Below are 20,962 nucleotides of genomic sequence, written 5' to 3'. Positions count from 1 at the left end.
TTCCAACTATGTCTTCTTTTCTTTACCGCAGAAGGCAGTCACATCCACTGAAGGATGATTGAACCATATTCAACTGGTCTTTCTCTGGCCCTACTGCAGACACTACCTCATGGACAGGAACCCATCGTACTTTCGCGCCACGGCCCAAGGCTGTCCATGTTTTCAACACCATGGGTCCTGTGAGGATGGCGGTACAGATGTTGCTATCAGTGTCATTCCCATTAATGACGAGGGACTTGCTACCATCTGTTGGTGCATTCCTGGCATGTAGAAATATTCAGAGTGTCAGCTCCTTCATGACAGCATGGAGGAGACGAGGATGTAATTGTGTTGCTAAAGGCATATTATTGTCCTTTTTTGGGACATTGAGTGTGCTTGTGCTCTTTAGAATAGTCATCAAATGTCTTTGAGGTGGATGATGGAGCTATAGGGCATTGATCAGTGTGACAGCAGTGTCACTTGCAAGAATTAGGGATGTCCGATATATCAGATTTTCAGATATTGTCCAACTCTTAATTTACGATTTTTTCTCACCAAAACTAAATCACATATCTTACTTTTTCACTGCAGCTGTGTGGCGAGTCAAAGCAGCTGCCAACCAGAAGTATGCTATAGTCTGAACTAGGCATACACAGAAAGGGGATGTGAGTGTGTTTCAGATGTTTTGTACGCGCCATTTTAGCGGAAAAACTGCTGAAAAAGTGGTAGAAATTGATACCGCTGTTGGTGTGAATTCGGCATCAAGTGGTGATAGTGGCTCTGTCGAGTGTCTATACAAACACAATTGGCCCGTGTTCGGGGGAGGGAAGCTGGCCGGGGAGGGTGATGTGTGTCACTGCATGTAATCCTACGGGCTGGGGCGGCACCTGTCAGCAGGGAGTGTTGGGCGGGAGGAGTAGGACGAAGGCTCTACCTCCTCCCGGTGGGGGCTCCGCACTGGCAGCTGACTCAGTAGGATACAACAGCAGTGACAACACAGAGATGTGTGTGGGGAGGAATCAATTGGCATTACGACTAAATTGGGGAGAAAAGGGGTAAACAATAATTGGCTACTAATAAAATAAAGAGTGACAGGAAGCAAAGAGCCCAAATAAACTGGAGAAGCTTTCTTTTGAGATGATGACCACAATTGAGCTGTTTCAAATCCCTGTGAAGAGGTGTCAGACACAGACAAACAAGCACACCCATTGTCGACAAAAGAAGATGCCATTAATACCAACACAAGGAAGTTGTAGAAAGTTCCATTCATGCTCATGTATCCACGTTGTTGTTGTTACAAGCTGACACTTGAATATTTGTACAGGCCAGGAATGCACCAAACAGATGGTAGCAAGTCCCTCATCATTAAGGAGAATGGCACTGACATCCTTTCTGATAGCAACATCCGTACCGCCATCCTGACAGGACTGTGGTCTTGAGAACATGGACTGCCTTGGGCCATGGAGCCAATGTGCGATGGATTCCTGTCCATGAGGTAGTGTCTGCAATAGGAAACTAAAAGAGTTGCTCGCACAATATTTTATTGCACCTGAGTGCTCTGACCTTTCGGGCTTTCGCCCTTCCTCAGAGCCCGAATGCAATAAAATATTCTGCAACTGGAGCCCACAGTGTGCGAGCGTTCTCTTTTAGTTTATATTTTGCTTAGCAGCTTGACAGCTTCCCAACTTTGGTTATGGATGTGCATGTCTTTCCTCCCTTTATAGTGTCTGCTATAGGACCTGCCCTGAGAAAGCCAGTGGAATATCATCACTTTCAGGCAGAAATCTTGTTTCTCCATATTTCAAGTTTTCATGTTTTTTGTTTTGGTAATTGAATACACTATACTTCGTCATACTTCAGTGTCAAACAAAAGTAGCAAAAACAAACATGCTGATATGCATGTTTGAACATTAAAGTTGTTTTGTCTGTGTTGGTTTTATAAATATTGAACCAACGAAAAGTATTAACAAGAGCTTGTGACTAAATAATAACTACATTGGATCCATTGGAGCTGAAAATAAACCGTTTTGGACATACAGTAAAAGGTTACAGCCCGACAGCGACGATAATATTTCAATCATCCTTCAGTGGAGGTGACATCGTGGCTGCCTTCTGCGGTAAAGAAAAGAAGACTGCATGGCCAGTGTTGAAACATCTGTGAGGAGAGGTTTAGTGAAACCTTCGCCAATCTCAGGCAGCATCCAACATCAGTTAGTGATTTTGACCTGTTTGTACAGGAGAGATTCGTTGTCCTCATGTATGACAGATTAAGTGTAGCCACAATACGTGTGGATGAAGTAAGATTGGATCTATTTGGCCGCAAGCAGAGATCAGTACAACTAAATTCCACCAACACAGAGAACACGCCAAGCATGCTGCTTATTGGGGTCGTCCGGAGCCAGGCTTCTATCTTCCATGCCAGACAACAGCGGTCATGTTGACCTGGGGGTGGATGCAGAAAGGAGACGTGGATGGCAGATATATTGGTCAACATTAACCTCAATTGCAGGCAGCTGTCTGGAACTGACCAAGTGTTTCTGTAAGACAGGTTTGCAACCGGAGATGCTTTGGTTCAGGTCTCCTGTGTACAGCACTCATCCACATACTGTATGCACAGCTTAGAACACTTTCAGCAGTTTAACATTAGTTTAACTAATGTTAACTAATGTTTAACTAATTAGACAGTAGTTTTGTGCGGAGTAACAACTGAAGAATGAACCGCTTTTACGTCTTATTATAGGCTATAGAATTAGAATAATGAAAACAAAACCTATAATAGAAGAATAGAAGTCAATACCTGTAGTTTTCTGCAAAATGGGATTTCAAATTCAAGATTAAGCAGTGTGTTCAGGTTTTCGGTACCCAGCATTGGCCAGGTTATTGCGTTGGTGAAATAGGTTGTCGCACGCACGCACACACACACACACACACACACACACACACACACACACACACACACACACACTCTCAGTCAGTTTTTCTTTACGTCAGGCATGGCCGTATTTGGGCTCAAAACTGCAGGCATTCAACTTGGCCTTTAAATAGAGAAGACAAGCTGACAACGCATCACTTGGCGACGATGCCCACTACCCAGCATTACCTGGGTTGTTGCGTTGGTGAAATAGTCTCTCTCTCTCTCCCTCCCTGGGAGGGGCCCACTCTCCCTCCATCTCCCTCTCTGTCCCCCTCTCTCTACAGATCTCTCCCTCTCTTCCTCCATGTGCCTCCCTACAATTCTAAATGAGACAACAATGTGGAATTATGTCCCTGGCGTTCGCTATTTTGACTTGAAAGCCTTCATCGTGACGGAAAACACAGACTCCTTCATATTCAGTGTCTTCCTCCCCTTTCATAGTCCACTTCCTCCCCACGTGCTACTGTGTTTATTCCTACTAACAACAGCCACTGTGTGATTGATTGATTGATTGATTGATTGAATATTTTATTAGGCAAAACATTTAAAACAGCACAGTTACATTTAAAATACTTTGTCTAAAAGGTCCGTTCAAAAAAGTCCTTGCGGTCTTGTTTCCAATGAGGTCCTTGGTATTCAATTCATAGTCATACATAGTGGCACCACAGTTCAAATATCAATACAAAAATACTGAAAAAGATAACACTATGTACAAAAAGTGTTTAAGGCAGTGGTGCTGACAGATTCCGCTAACAGCAGAATCTGTCTTGAAAGATTAATGATGTTATGATAGTGGAGAAATGATGACTTTGATTTCCACCAATCAAAGTATTGACCACCATGGCAGTGAGTTTTAATAGGGGGGAGTTCAGTTTAGGTCCATGAACGGGTGGAAACATATCCTCACCTCTTGTGTGTCCTTTCACTGGCAAAACTGTGAGCATCTCCTGGCTGAAGGTTTCTTCCCAACAGCAACGATATGTCACCCATAGCAACAATGCACACACAATATGATTAGATGGGTTTCACATTTTAACCTGCAAGCCTGAGCGTGATTGGACAGTGGATGATATCAATGGATGTTTTTTTTTGTCTCTGCGATCGACCCAAAAGCCCCTCAGGATGTACTAGTCCATGCTAAAGACTCAGGGGCCACCTTGTTGCAGTGTGTACTACTACCTGTAAACACTTGCACCTGCACATGTTTTTAGTCTAAATTCCAACATGTTTCTCATTTCTAAAACCATAACCGTGACATTTTATTATTGGTCCTCTTAATGTTTTTATGCACACCTTTTGCACATGTTGTCCTGTTTATGTTCTGTTGTTCAGCTTTATGTAAAGCACTTTGTTTCAATAAGTGCTCTATAAATAAGGTTTTATTATTATTATTATCATTATTACATGCATGTGCATGCATGATCACAGAGGCAAACACAAGCACATGTATTGTATATGCCTGCTAGTTACTCACGTGCATTCATGCACATGCATGCTCATAGAGTCTCACACATGCACATACTGTACAGGTAGATGCGTGCTCACTGAGTCACACACACACACACACACACACACACACACACACACACACACACGTGTGTGTGCATGCATGCCATAGAGTCCCACATGCCCATGCTTGGATGGTCATACAGAGTCACACACGTGCCTTGCATGTGCATGCAGGGCAATAAATCATAAGCTATATTTAATGATATAACTGACATAACTTCCTCACCCACACCGCACGGTGAATGATAGTGATCACTGATAATCTTGACATCCAATCCACTTTATTTATAGAGCACATTTAAAACAACAGCGTTGAACCCAAGAAGTGACTGTGGTCAGTTAGACCTCAAGACCCTTTAAAAGCTCTGATATATAATGTGACTATGTTGTTTGTTCCTTCAGGTGGCACAGGGTGGCGTACAGCGTGCAGGGCCAGTCTGTCACCCTGTACCTGGACTGTCACAAGGTGGACACCCTGGACCTGCCCAGAGGTCACGAGCCCCAGGTCAGCACCGCCGGGGTCACCGTGTTTGGAACACGCCTGCTGGACGAGGACGTCTTTGAGGTAAGGCTGGCTTTGATCTGCGTGTGTGTGTGTGTGTGTGTGTGTGCGTGTGTGTGTGTGTGTGTGTGTGTGTGTGTGTGTGTGTGTGTGTGTGCGTGTGTGTGCGTGTGTGCGTGCGTGCGTGCGTGTGCCTGCGGTTATGTGTAGTTCTTTATGCTTCAAAACCATGAAGTGTAAAAAGTTCAAAACAGCATAAGAGTCAAGCGTTGCATTAATTGGTGGTGAAAGGCAGCACACTCCCCTTGTTAGTATAAATTCCAAACATGTTTCTAATTTTAAACCATAAACAACAGGCAATGCATTTAAATTTAAACCAACTGGGATCTGGACAGAGGAAGGCCAGAATGAAAGGCATACATGGCAAGGCAAACATGTAAAGAAAGAGAGACTGAGAAAGAAAAATGCTTGTTGAAAAGTGTGTTCTAAGGTTAGCGTCTGTGCCTGTTGCTGCTTGTTGCATTTACCTGTCAAAAGGGGACAAGTGAAAAACACCTGAGGGCTTTTTCTTTCTACGCTGCCCTCCGGTGGCCATGTAGATGTATTGCACTCTCCTCCATGAAGCCAGGTTGACCGGCTGCATGTTTAGTCTGTCTGTGGCTTCCTTCTTCATGTCAGTGGTTCTCAAAGTGGTGCCCAGTGACCCCCCCAGGGGTCTTTGAGGGACTTCCAGGGGGTTCCCAGCAAACAATGCATTGTAAGCTAGTAGATCTGCTAGCTATTTTTGCTATTTTTGAAATAGGGCTTAAGTGGATAAACTGTATCAGATCTTCTTTTTTCCCTTTTTTCTTTTTGCAAGGTATGCCTAAAACATGCCCACAATAGGGTTAGTTAGACAGTGGTTAAATCCAGGAAGGCATCTCTGTCATTTTAGATTTCTCTGGCTGTTCAAAAATAGCAGATCTACAAGCTCATAGCGTTATGAGCTTGTAGATCTGCTATTTTTGAAAATGTTTGCAAATGGTTTGAATATACAGTGGGGAGAACAAGCATTTGATACACTGCCGATTTTGCAGGTCTTCCCACTTACAAAGAATGTAGAGGTCTGTAATTTTTATCATACTGTAGGTACTTAGGTAGGTACTTGAACTGTGAGAGACAGAATCCAGAAAAAGAAATCCAGAAAGTCACATTGTATGATTTTTAAGTAATTAATTTGCATTTTATTGCATGAAATAAGTATTTGATACATCAGAAAAACAGAACTTCACATTTGGTAAAGTAACCTTTGTTTGCAATATGTTTTTTGAAGGGAACATTTGTAACTCAAATCTTTGCTTCTGGGGGTCCCTGGAACAAAACATTTTGAGATGTGGGTCCGCGGCCAAATACATATCCTTTTGGGGGTCCTTGACATGGAAAAGTTTGAGAACCACTGATTATAGCAACATACGTAAAATACAACTTTTGAAAAACTGTTAGGATTTAGAAGACACAGAATCCCCAGAAGCAAAGATTTGAGTTACAAATGTTTGCTTTAAAAATATATATATTCAAATATTGGCACACATTTTCACGATAAAAAAAAAAGCAGATCTACAAGCTACGAGCTTAGATCTGCTATTTTTTAATAACCAAAGAAATCTTAAAATGACACAGATGCGTTCCCAGTCTTAATGGATTAAATAGGAAGAGATAAAGCTGTCACGGTTTGTATTGTATCTATCTCACTACACTAGAACTACAGGAACGATGAACAACCGCTGAACAGTATAGGAGCCGAGGAACGTGACAGTATGAATATTTCTCTTCTGGGCTCATAAGAAGTGAAGCAGAAAATCTAGTCAGAGCCCAAAGACTCAAGAAGTGTTTTTTTGCGTCACGAAAAAAAACACTACCTCTTCACGTTCCTGGATCTATAAAAGCTGTTCTTATAGGAGTTCTTTCTCTGTTGGGTCATCTCTTCTCTTCCTCTGCAAGGTGGGGTCATGGTGATAGAGTTGACCTTTGAACTCTGACCCCATGTGGTCAGTGCGGTTCACAGGTGGTCCGTCTGTTAAAACTGAGTCAGCCATGGCCTGTGTGTGTGTGTGTGTGTGTGTGTGTGTGTGTGTGTGTGTGTGTGTGTGTGTGTGTGTGTGTGTGTGTGTGTGTGTGTGTGTGTGTGTGTGTGTGTGTGTGTGTGTGCATGCGCGCGCACGCTCTTGCGTGCGTGTGCGTGCGTGTATTACTATACTTGTGAGCTTGTAGATCTGCTATTTTTCAGCTATGTTTTGGCTATTTACAATGCTGTCCTAACATTTTGATGTCCTCACACAAGTATAGTAAAACAAACGTCTGTTTGTGTGCATGTATAACGTGTGCACAGGTTTGTGCATCCATATCTATGTCTGTGTGTGTAAACAGAGCAACTGAATCAAACTGAATCCAATCTCAGGTTTGTGCGTCTATATCTATGTCTGTGTGTGTAAACAAAGAGCGACTGCGTACGTCTGTGCAGCTGATTCGCCGGCGCCAGTCGTTCCTGAAACTCTGGAGACGATTAGCTAGAGAGCAACAATAAAACCACCCCGTAAAGTCACTTTGATCTGCGTTTAACACGCACGCACACACCCACACGTGCACGCACGCTCGCACGCACGCACGCACGCACGCACGCACGCACGCACGCACGCACGCACGCACGCACGCACGCACGCACGCACGCACGCACGCACGCACGCATGCACGCAGACATGCATGTACACACGCACGCACGCACCCACGCATGTGTGTGTGGGTGCGTGCGTGCGCACACATACGCACGCACAAGCACACACTCAAAGATGAAGCCATAGGAAACAGGCACATATGACATCTGTTCCCTAATAAATGACAAGTGTAGACACTGACACACACACTAAGGAAATCCGCTGAATCAGGAACTAATTACAGTATTCATGCACAGTCATGCACCCTTTCTTGTCTTAATTGTTCTTTTGCATTGGTATTTATGTGTCTGTGTCTGTCACACATATGCAAGTGTGCATATTGTATTGATCTGTGTGCGTGCGTGCGTGCGTGCGTGCGTGCGTGCGTGCGTGCGTGCGTGCGTGCGTGCGTGCGTGCGTGCGTGCGTGCGTGCGTGCGTGCGTGCGTGCGTGCGTGCGTGTGCGTGCGTGCGTGCGTGTGAGCAGACATTCTCTCAGCTATGCTACAGATGTAAACCTTTACTTTTTTATCTTTGATAGCCTAGCCCTAGGGCACATATATAAAGGCTAGATGGCTCAAGGGGGCGGCGCAAGCGTAGCTCAACCGCGGCCATCTTGAAACAGTCATTCATAACATTATGTCTATGGTGCATATACTTTGAAATAACCATAGCGTGCTCAATTTTCATCCGATTTTCAAACGGTTTGGTGTGTTGTAAACACCAAAGATGTAGTTATGATACTGCATACTTATAATTATAATCATGTTTTTTTTTTTAATATAATTTTAAGTATGCAGTATCATAACTACATCTTTGGTGTTTACAACACACCAAACCGTTTGAAAATCAGATGAAAATTGAGCACGCTATGGTTATTTTAAAGTAGGCCTATATGCACCATAGACATAATGTTATGAATGACTGTTTCAAGATGGCCGCCATGTGGCAACGTCGTACTCCATTGGCCAGCAGCGCGGGTGAGTCATCTAGCCTTTATACATATCTATGCTAGGGCACACGTGCACAAGTGTCAGGTTGTGAGGGGCCCTCAAATGGCCGGCCTCTCCAAAAGGAGGGCCAAGCAGTTAGCCAGGTACTGCTCAGTATCGGCTCTTATAGGAAGCCACTCGATTTGTAGGAGGCGTTGTTTCGTTTATCCATGATTGATGTCTGCTGTGTCTGACAAGTATGTATTGTATGTAACAATGTTCTGCCATCTAGGCACTTTGTAACTGGCTGTTTTCCTATTGTCTGACTGCATTGGCAGTGTTTATGTCCTTTGTACAAGGCATTCTTAGCTTGTACTTCTGTTTATGTGGACATAAATATATATTTAAAATGTATGTGTGTGTGTGTGTGTGTGTGTGTGTGTGTGTGTGTGTGTGTGTGTGTGTGTGTGTGTGTGTGTGTGTGTGTGTGCGCTTGCGCGTGCGTGCGTGCGTGCGTCTGTGTGTGTGTGTGTGCGTGTGCGTGCACAGGGAGATATCCAACAACTGCTAATAGCTGACGACCCCAAAGCAGCAGAGACCTACTGTCAGGACTACATTCCAGACTGCAACGCTCCCTTAAAGTACGACGCCATCTTGAAAGAGCCAGAGGAGGTGAGTTATTGCACATTCAAACAGCCTTCCTCCTCTTCCTCTGTCTGTCTGTCTGTCTGTCTGTCTGTCTGTCTGTCTGTCTGTCTGTCTCTCTCTCTCTCTCTCTCTCTTTCTTCATAGCAGTGTTGATTTTGACATGATGTTTTGATTTAGTTTTTAGTCATAGTAATTTGAATCAAATTCCATTTAGTTTAGTCATATTTCAGTCATCTGAAATGTTTTACTGTTAGTCTAGTTTTAGTCGACTAAATATAATAAGATTATAGTCGACTAAATATAATAAGATTATAGTCGACTAAATCTACAGTTTATTTAGTCGACTAAAATGTATTTTGGCGGTGCCTTGATGGCGTCGTAATGGCTGATTTTACACTTGGTTGCATGCTGAAAATAGCAGATCTACAAGCCCGTTGTGAGCTTGTAGATCTGCTATATTCAGAGTGCAACACCCGAGCGCAACCAAACATAAAATGACTTATAGTTCTACAGGATCTCGTCTCCACTAGTCTATTATTTGTTGACGAAATTGTCAATATATTCAGTCTTAGTTACAGTCATCATAGCTTTGTTTTTAATTCGTTTTCTTCAGTGAAAAAAAGGTAGTTGACGAACATTTTTCGTCATAGTTTTAGTCGACGAAATCAACACTGCTTCACTGTCTACTACAATAGACTATGAAGTTCATAGTCTATTGTAGTAGACAGTGCCAATGTCAATGTTCCATGTCCAACAAAAAGGTCTTAAAACCATACTTGTGTTGCATGTGATTTATTCCCCTTGGCATGCACTTCCAGCCAGCGCAGCTAGGCTACATGTGCCCCTGTGTCTGATAGAGAGAGATTATTATAGCTATGATTTCACTTGTTTTATTCTAACTTCATATTGCATAAATTAGTAATACATAAACAATAAAAACTGGTAGCTGGTAGGGGTTTAGGCATTTGGTTACAGCAATTAGGTTATGTTATTTGGTACAGGTATGGGTTTGGTTTCTTGAACTTAAACCCTATGTATTGTGTTGTAGATTGTGGCTTGTAGATCTGCCATTTTCGCTATTGAATAATACCATACGTATATTTTCATTTGGAACATTTATGAAAATCTTATCCTATAATGATTAGAATATATTGCCAAATATGGATCCAGGGATAATGTAGTTATGGTCAGGGTAAGGGTAATCTCTCAAGAACAGATTCTGCTCTGTGTTGGAATCTGTCGTGAAGGCTCGTCATAACATGTACGCACTGGGCTACAAGTAGGCGTGCCTTCAGATCAGGAAGCAGGCCGCGCTTTACCCAATCAAATGTAGTGGGCGGGATTCACGTGTCCGTCGATCTTTCCCCCTCGAAACAAACCCAAACTAATTTAACAATAGCGTCTGCGGAGCAGACAAAACCACGGAAAGATATTCACATTTTAACTTACTCTTTCATCATAGAAACAAGTGGGCTTATAACCAAAACGATCCATGTTCTCTGGGAGAAGTGGTGTTAGTGTTCCGTGTAGAAATATTGTTAGTGGGAATGAAAACATAGTGGCACCACCGGAAGTGAAAGCTGAAGGCAGACCAAAACCCCGGTTTCCTTTGCGCACGGGTGCTACGTCGCCATTGTCCCAGAGCCAAGTAAGATAGTACAAACAGCAGAGGGCGCTGTTTTTCATTCTTATTTGGTTCTGGGTTCCCAGATTGGGGTAAGGGTATTGTGGGGTGATGAGCCAATGAGATTGCATGACCTCAGATTCAGAACTTCAAGTGTGGCAACCTATTCTGAATGCATGATGTAAGATTCAGACGATCGTTTGACACAGAGCTGGACAATTAATCGGAAATATATGGAAAACTGATATTTAGAACCAGTTTCCGACTTAATCTTGGTCATGTAGGTTCATCGAATAATCAAGAAGCCGTTTTTACATTTTTTTGTCCAAAAATCCACACAAAAAATGTTGAATAGATTTTCTTTTATTTAACTAAATTGATGAGTCTTATCAACCACTTATTGTCGCATCGTGACGTGTTGTGACCCTGTATATCTGCTTACGTGATGTTGATTTGATAATGGTGATATTGATTTGAAGCCCAGCCCCAGTTTAACATGACATGTTTTCTATGGTGTGCTTATATTCCATTCCACTAGGTGGCGAGACCTAAGAAACGAGTGATGGAGGAGTTTGACTACAGTGATCTGTATGACGATCTGTCCACGGTTACTGTGGGACCCAACATCACCGAGTATGAGGTCTGTCTGTCTGTCTGTCTGTCTGTCTGTCTGTCTGTCTGTCTGTCTGTCTGTCTGTCTGTCTGTCTGTCTGTCTGTCCTTCAGAAGTTACATATCTCTGCTGTCCGGCCGGAACCAGCTAAATCCAAAATGGTAATTGTTCAGGAAATGAAAAACAAAATATCAATTTTTCTGAAAATGAAGAAAACCTTATATTTTTAAAACAAAGCAATACTGCCTCATCAAACTTGGTATTGTGACTTTATATATTATCAGATACTTGCATGTGTCATTATATTATCACCACTTTACCCAAATCCAGCTCAAGTGGAGTTAGGAGTTTTGTCCAAACACAAATCCAGCGCAAGTGGAGTTAGGAGGTTTTGTCCATCATTGATAAGAACAGCTGGCAATGGATCTCAAAGCTCACAACACATCACAACGCATTGTGAGCTTGGAGATCAGCTATTTATGGTGAGCGCCATCCTCATATACTAAGTATAGATCAAGCTGAATTCTGTACTTAAACAACTTTTATTTTAACATGCATTGTAAACAACCATGGATCTAACTGTTACCACTGTTGTTCTTCTACAGTTGAGTGCAACAAACAATTCTGCCTCAATACTCAATCATGTATTTAACAAAAGCAATCATGGCACACCAACAATAAATAAATGGCATATAAATACAAAATACATTCATGAAAAATAGAATCTGTAGCCTACTGCACTAACAATAACAACCACAGTTGAATTTACCTATCATATACCTATCAACATTTTATTATCACACTGTTGTGTGCTGTGTGTTGCGTGTGTGTGTGTGGTGGGTGTTTCTTAGTGCTTTAGATTGTCATAAAAGCTGTGAAAGTCTTTTGGCATGATCTCCTTGAGCTCTTGGAGATGTTTGAAACAAACTCCTGCACACACTCATTCTCTGTCCATTAACATTTAAAAAGAAAACACGAGCAGATGACCTTTTTTTGAAGACACCCTTCTCCTCTTTACTGGGGTGACATCTATCAAACCTTGCACATACATTCTCTTCTCTTCCCAGTTTATGTTTATACAGAGCAGAGCTTCTCTGAGAGCCTGAGAGGAGGGGGGAGTTGTTTGTTTTTGACGGACAGTTTGAGGGTCCAATGGAGTTAGGAGTTTTCGTCAGAGGCGCTTTTTAATACTTTTCATATGTTATTATTAAAAAAAAAAATACACAGATGTAGAGGGGGTTCAATAGCGTTGATTTGGTGAAATGGAGTTAGCTGGTCCCGGCTGGACACTGACGATATGATAGTACTGCACACGCACACACACACACACACACACACACACACACACACACACACACACACACACACACACACACACACACACACACACACACACACACACACACACACACACACACACACACACACACACACACACACACACACACACACACACACACACACATAAAGAGATAATTCTTCATCTATATCCATTCATCTTACTTGTATATCTCTCTCTCTCTCCCATGTGTTTTGAACAGATCATAGAGTATGAGGACTATGACAACACATCAGATGACTACCAGGTGTCCTATGAGTATGAGGAGGTGTATGAGGATCGCTACGGCCCTGCAGAGAGAGAGGGGGAGGACACCTGGGACGGACAGGTACCAGCGCTGGAAGAAACACTCCCATTTTTCACTTTAAGGGATATTTCACTTTCAAACGTGTTTGGGGTCATTTTAACACATTCTCTGCCAGGTATGAATTAATTTATTAATCCGCTGCTGCCAGCGTTTTTTACCTTATTTTGACGATCCACTGAGAGCCACGGAATCGACGATGTGGACATGAATGTAAACAAAGGCTGTCTGGGGGGAGGGGGAGGGTCTCGTCTATCCACCGGAGCAAAACATTTTTACCGCAATCGTCCATTCTGTTGTTATCGGCAGTTGAATATGGCTCGTTTTCACCAAAAAAATAAGAAATCCGAGCTAGATGTGTTTTTCTACATCTCATAACATAGGAGTGGACGGATTGACTGTTTTTGGGATGACATCATCTCTGCTTCTATAATTCTCTCAGTTAGGGAAGAGCGCCCTCTAGCGTAATTTCTAAATCAAAGATTTCTTTTTAAAGGACATAAACGTCCTTGGCAGGCAACGTGTTAACGTCTACTGTGTTTTTTCAATTCCTTTTTTTCATTTATTTTATTTTATTTTATTTTTATTTGTTTTTCATTTTCCAAAACAGTTATGAAAAATAAATGAAAAAATGAATTGAAAACATACGCTCCCCTCACGTACAATATTAGGAGGACAATCAGTCACCAGAACCAAGGACGGGTGTTTTCGATTAATCTATCATGGTTCAAATAGAGTTTGAAGTTACAATGGGTTTTTATAGGACGGGGTGTGTCTGATGAAATCAGAGATGGACAGGTGTGTCGGAGTCATGAACTTTAATACTTACAAAGAAATGTACTAGAGATACAATGTTTCTTCACTCGGACCTTCATCAGGCCTGATGAAGGTCCGAGAGACGAAACAACAGGCTGTGTCAGGATTTTGTCTTAATCTCTTTTCTTCATCATGCTGTCTCATCCATCCATCCATCCATCCATCTATCCATCAGAATCAGCCAGAGAAAGGAGACAAGGGACAGCCTGGCATTTTGGGAATTGTGAGTATCTCACACACACGCACACACACACACACACACACACACACACACACACACACACACACACACACACACACACACACACACACAAGCACACACACACACACACACACACACACACACACACACACACACACACACACACACACACACACACACACACACACACACACACACACACACACACACACACTAACAGTGTTGTGTTTCTACAGGGCACTCTGATCCAAGGACCATATGGTCTACCAGGACCTGACGTAAGTCTTTCATTTCATTCAGAATGACTTCTCTTACATTTCTTCATCATCAGGGAGGCCGAGCTGCTTAGAATAAGCGTCTCTTTATCGTCTATTTTCTTCCTTTTTCGTTAGTTTTTTCTCCCAATTTAGTATTTTTAGCCAATTCGCTGTGTATTCTAGTCCCTTGTCAGTGCAAATTCTTACAGTTGGTCCAAGGTAAAGAGCACAGACAACCACAATGTCTCCTCTGATATGCTTGTCGTCAAGCTGCTTCTTTTCTTAGCTTTTTACCCCTTTTTCTCCCCAATTTAGTCGATATGCCAATGAATTCCTCCCCACACACATGTGTTGTCACTGCTGTTGTATCCTACTGACTCACCTGCCAGTGAGGAGCCCCCACCGGGAGGACGTAAGGCTTCCGTCCGACTCCTCCCGCCCAACACTCCCTGCTGACAGGCTCCGCCCCCCGGCCCGTAGGAGTATGTGCAATGACCGATATCACCCTCCTCCTCCCCGCCCAGCTTCCCTCCCCTGAACACGAGCCAACTGTGTTCGTATAGACGCTCGACAAAGCCAGATGCACCATGGTGGATTTGAACCCACAACCTCCATGGTGGTGGGCAGGCACTTTACCACTGCGCCACCCGAGCGCTAAGGCCGCTTCTTTTCACCTGACAGTTTCACAGAGAGAATGTACATGTAACACATGAACATTCCTAGTTCCACACCCCACTATACAGGCTCCCTGACCAACCTGTAGGAGGCGCTAGTGCAGTAACAGAGATCACCCTCCCCGCCCGGCTTCCCTCCTACCAACACAGCCAGTATTGGTATGCGGACCATTCAAACCCATAGTCTCCGTGGTGGTGGTATTGGTCGTTGGCGGGAATTCCTGCGCGCCGCCACCGGAAAGCCCCCATATGACGTTACAAAAGAACCACGCTGCTACTTGCATGGAATCACTGATGTGTTTTTATTACTTTGGACTTCTAATTGTGTGTTTGTGTGTGTGTGTGTGTGTGCGTGCGTGTGTGTGTGTGTGTGTGTGTGTGTGTGTGTGTGTGTGTGTGTGTGTGTGTGTGTGTGTGTGTGTGTGTGTGTGTGTGTGTGTGTGTGTGTGTGTGTGTGTGTGTGTGTGTGTGTGTGTGTGTGTGTGTGTGTGTGTGTGTGTGTGTGTGTGTGTCCAGGGAGAGCCAGGACCTCAAGGACCGTCAGGTCTGGTGGGACCTCGAGGAGACGTCGGAGATCTGGTGAGTCCAATCCTCTTTGTACTGTGACGTAGTCTGTTTGACTAGTGAAAACTAGTGGAACAGACTAGTGAAAACTAGTGGAACAGACTAGTGAAAACTAGTGGAACAGACTAGTGAAAACTAGTGGAACAGACCAGTGAAAACTAGTGGAACAGACCAGTGAAAACTAGTGGAACAGACTAGTGAAAACTAGTGGAACAGACCAGTGAAAACTAGTGGAACAGACTAGTGAAAACTAGTGGAACAGACTAGTGAAAACTAGTTGAACAGTCTACAGACTAGTGAAAACTAGTTGAACAGTCTACAGACTAGTGAAAACTCAACACTTGTATTTCAAATCATAGTCTGGGATTAAGCGGTGATGAAAACATAACTGACGCAATTATAACATAACTGAATTAACCATCGCACTTTGCGGATTACGCAAAGGAATCCAGGAAATGCGTTGACTCGTGCCCACAGTGCGCACTCGTTGCATTTTGTGTATAACATTGTAACCAAATTATGTATTAATCACAATGATTGATACATGTAAGGTTACAATGTTGTAATACATTTAACATTCTGATTATCACACCCACCAGCTTATTCTTCAATCATCACCCCAATTATATTACAAAAAAATCTACCATGAAGATTTTTTTATATAAATTTGGGGCTGCAAGCAATGCTTGTTGGCTCGCTCAGACTGCCATTGACTGTAAACTAGAACAGTGGTTCCCAGGGGTCCCTGAGGGGGTTCCAGGGGGTCCCCAGCTAAATTATTGATAGAACCAAATGGAACCTTACAGGTCTGTAACTCTGAAAGTGTACACTCTCAGAGTTATGAGGGTCAATGGCCTTAATGAATCACCAAAGTGGGGGTCGTTGAAATAATTTCAACGACCCCAACTTTGGTGATTCATTAAGGCCATTGAAATTAAAACATTTGAGAGTCACTGAGCTAGAATTAACCAGGACAATACAATACGATACGATATTACTTTATTATCCGTTTTCACTGAAAAATGTCTTGCGACACAGCCATATGCAACACATAATACACACAGTTACCATGACAAAAAAGCTAATAAATGAAATACATTCATAAAAACATGAAGACAAAGAGCAGTGATGTCTTTCATTGTTCTACTGGCCTTTGACCATGCTCTAAATTTAGCCTCCAAATCGACAGATTTTATTTGTATGGCACATTTCAACAACAAGGCAATTCAATGTGCTTTAACACAGAACATCAAGCAATGGAAACACAATTATAAAATGACATTAGGATGCAATAAGGATGTAATCATGATGAACAAAGGACTCCTGTAGTCTGACCTTATTGAATTTTGGGGACACTATCTAAAGTGTTTGAAGTGAAATTCCATGCCAGCCTTAATATATTGTTATTAGATGTAGATGCGATGCCACTTGAGTCTCTCAAGTGGTAATCCTTGGAACAAATGTTCAGTTGTTGCAGCAGACTTTAACCCTTTAAGACCGGGAACGCTTCTGTGTAACCACTTTAACCATTATTTTATACTTTTTCTAAAAACTGTTAGGATTTAGAATACATTTTAGAATCACCAGAAGCAAAGATTTGAGTTACACATGTTCGCTTTAAAAAATATATATATTCAAAGATTTGCACAAATTTTCATATTTTTTTTTAATAGCCAAAGTATAAAATAATGGTTAATGCTTTCCCCGTCCTAATGGGTTAATATATTGTTATTAGATGTAGATGCATGCCACTTGAGTCTCTCAAGTGATTGACCAACAATCCTTGGAACAAATGTTCAGTTGTTGCAGCAGTTGTGACTTTAAGGCAACAACAGACAAACATCCATACCTACCAGGTGGTACTACAGTTCTGCAGTAACACTCATGCATAATCACAGAAGTGAAAAACAAAAGAAGGATCTGTCTACTGATCTGCCCCCAAATGATCGTAGACGGCGTAGAAAACAAATATAACCAGGACTCAGCAGCTTTCCATTTCTCACATCTTCCTCATTTTCTCAGGGGCCTCAAGGGAGACCGGGAATGAACGGGGCCGATGGGATCCCAGGACCCCCAGGAAACATCATGCTCATCCCGGTAACACTGCTCTTTCTTTCTGTCTTTATTTCTTTCTTTCTGTCTTTCTTTCTCTCTTCCTTTCTTTCTTTCTTCCTTTCTTTCTTAATACTTTGCCTGGAGCAGTGGCGTAAAGTAACTAAGGACATTTACTCAAGTACCGGTACTGTACTTAAGTACAATTTTGAGGTAATTTTACTTTACTGGAGTATTTCCAATTTTCAGTACTTTTACTTCTACTCCACTACATCTCAGAGGCAAATATTATATTTTCACTCCAATGAAATTATTTGAAAACTTTAGTTACTAGTTACTTTGTAGATTTTGATTATTATTACAAAACATACATTAACTACTTCAGGCTTCAGCCCTATATACATTTTTCGCCCATTTGAAAATAGCAGATCTAAGCTGATCTACAAGCTCACAATGCGTCGCATCACGACGCATTGTGAGCTTGTAGATCTGCTATTTTCAAAAGATTTGTATCATTTGAGTCCTGGGAAAAATTGTGAAATGGGACATTCTGTATAATGAGTACTTTCTTTTACTTTTGGTACTTTAAGTACATTTTGATACCAATACTTTTGTACTTTACTGAAGTACATTTTGAATGCCGGACTTTAGCTTGTAACAGAGTATTTCTACATTGCAGTATTGATACTTTTACTTGAGTAAAATATGTGAATACTTTTCCCACCACTGGTCTTTCTTTCTTTCTTCCTGTCTTTCTTAATGCTTTGTCCGGAGCCTTAACTTGTCTCAGGTATTGCTAAATGATGACATCAGTCAGGTTGGTATGGCAGCCATTAGGCCCATTACTCCTTAAAGGGCCTCTGCCTGCTGCCTCAGGGGCCGTTTCAGAGCAGGCTGCTGTTAGCTGCTGCTCTCTGAATGAAGATAGTGTTGAAATGGCTCCTTTTCAGGAAGCAGGAAACATCACAAGACAATTTAAAACTTTCTGTCGTGGGGGGGACCCTCTCGGACCCTCAATAGTGTTAACTGTTAACTATTAAACGCATCCTTCTGATGTCCCAGGTGGGAATTTGTCCCAGATGAAACAAGCCCCCCTCAGGGCACTCTGGAGCTGAAAGATCTAAACGTAAAACAAGACGTTTCAACAAAGTTTATGTTGGCTATAGGAGATTCTCCAGTGCTGTTGAGAGCTAGCTATTCACACACACACACACACATGCGCTCACCCGCACACACACACACACACACACACACACGCACACGCACACGCACACGCACACGCGCACACATGCACACACAGACAGACAGCACAATGTATGTCTGTCAACACAACAGGATTCCAAAGTTGCCCTTTCAGAAAGCACAAACAAAGCGGACCATTTCTGTTCAATCTTGTATGTTGTATGTTGTTGGATCAAAGCAAGCAATACACACCCTAACAGAACCAATGACATCATTGTTACATGATTAGTAGCATAATTGTGTCTTTGGATAAACACCACTTTTCACTCACATTCATTGAAGTTGAATTTGTATGCGCATGTATTCAACTTATGTTGCTATTTTAATCTCAATGCCTTCTTATTGTCTTCAAATGAATGCTGGGGGTCACATACTGTATGGGATTATCTGACCATTCACACAAAATATCACTCCATATTCATAAACCACTGACTGTATAAAAAATCGTATTAGATCAGACAGAGTGCTGGCAGTGCTCTGTTCTGGCCACTAGGCGGAGTATTGAAACACTCAGCACTTGAATGTGCCAGACTCTTCATTCTTTTGAAATGTGGTAGGGGTGTGTGTGTGTGTGTGTGTGTGTGTGTGTGTGTGTGTGTGTGTGTGTGTGTGTGTGTGTGTGTGTGTGTGTGTGTGTGTGTGTGTGTGTGTGTGTGTGTGTGTGTGTGTGTGTGTGTGTGTGTGTGTGTGTGTGTGTGTGTGTGTGTGTGTGTGTGTGTGTGTGTGTGTGTGTGTGTGTGTGTGTGTGTGTGTGTGTGTGTGTGTGTGTGTGTGTGTGTGTGTGCGTGCGTGCGTGTATGTGTGCTCGCGCATTTGCTGATGTTCAGTTTCATTAGTAAGAAGAGTAAGTAAGTAGTGATGTTTTTTGGTAAAACAAAAAGGTTTTTGTTAAAAGGTTAAAGCTCTATATTCTGATAGTAATCATTGCTAGCTATGTTTTTTTTATCCTATTTAAAATACAAGACGTATAAAAAATACACATTTCTTGAATCCGAGATATTCACCTGCCTGCACCTTTCTATATTCGTTACGAGCACATCCAAAGACTTCTTTGTGTGTGTGTGTGTGTGTGTGTGTGTGTGTGTGTGTGTGTGTGCGTGTGCGTGTGCGTGTGTGTGTAGTTCCAGTCAGGTGGAGACCCCCAGACAGGTCAAATAGTGTCAGCTCAGGAAGCTCAGGCCCAAGCCATCCTGCAACAGACAAAGGTAATCTCTCTCTCTCTCTCTCTCTCTCTCTCTCTCTCTCTCTCTCTCTCTCTCTCTCACACACACACACACACACACACACACACACACACACACACACACACACACACACACACACACACACACACACACACACACACACACACACACACACACACACACACACAGGGACAGAAGGGATGAATGGTGTGTGTTTTGTGTCCTGTGAATCCAGCTGGCTATGAAAGGACCTCATGGACCATTGGGCCTTCGAGGAAGACCTGGACCCCTGGTGAGTTCACTAGAAATACTGTACATAAATATATCAGAAACCTCTTATCTCCATATTCAATCGTTTTATGTTTTTTCATAAATTAATGCCCTTCGTCATACTAGTGTCACACAAATGTTCCAAAAATAGATGCAATGTGTTTTGGGTTAGTAGATCAGATTTTTGAATTTGAAACCTGAGAAGTGCCCGTTTTTGTACATGAGGTTTATTTATAGTGCAACGTCACCCCAAGGGGTCTCTGTGCACTTCACAACAAAAAATACATAGTATTTTCAAACAAGTTACCATGCAGTACAGTTCAGAAAAAGTACAGAACGACAAAAAAGAAAAGAAAAAAAGAAAGAGAATACATTTGGAACAATATTTAAAACCACAGGGCAAGAACGTGGCAATAAACCAAGTAATAAATTAAATAAAACTCAGGGGAACCATAATGCAGGGAAAAAATATAGGTTTTTAGCCTGGATTTGAAAATGCCCAGAGAGTCGGCATCTCTAACAACTTGACACCTGACAGCGATGATATACATATATATATGCATAGTGACAGACTAACACACACATACTGTACATACTCTAATTAGGTGGCAGCTACTGGGAAAAAAAGGTGCTGTTGGTGTATACAATA

General features: G+C 42.3%; 1 protein-coding gene across 1 annotated transcript in view; it reads left to right on the top strand.

Annotated features, from left to right (window-relative positions):
• Positions 1-20,962, top strand: part of LOC308106220 (uncharacterized protein) — a 100,240-nt gene that overhangs the window by 33,789 nt on the left and 45,489 nt on the right. The window contains 10 exon segments of the mRNA XM_080457276.1: positions 4,805-4,967; positions 9,075-9,197; positions 11,336-11,437; positions 12,951-13,076; positions 14,044-14,091; positions 14,307-14,348; positions 15,518-15,580; positions 17,588-17,662; positions 19,981-20,064; positions 20,279-20,335. Of these exon segments, the coding sequence (XP_080313402.1) occupies positions 4,805-4,967; positions 9,075-9,197; positions 11,336-11,437; positions 12,951-13,076; positions 14,044-14,091; positions 14,307-14,348; positions 15,518-15,580; positions 17,588-17,662; positions 19,981-20,064; positions 20,279-20,335 (883 nt within the window).

This window comes from Gymnoscopelus braueri, assembly GCF_963280865.1.
Source record: "Gymnoscopelus braueri genome assembly, chromosome: 2".
Classification (NCBI taxonomy): domain Eukaryota; kingdom Metazoa; phylum Chordata; class Actinopteri; order Myctophiformes; family Myctophidae; genus Gymnoscopelus; species Gymnoscopelus braueri.
The sequence above is the reverse complement of the archived record's forward strand: the minus strand, read 5'-3'. Positions and strand labels throughout refer to the sequence as shown.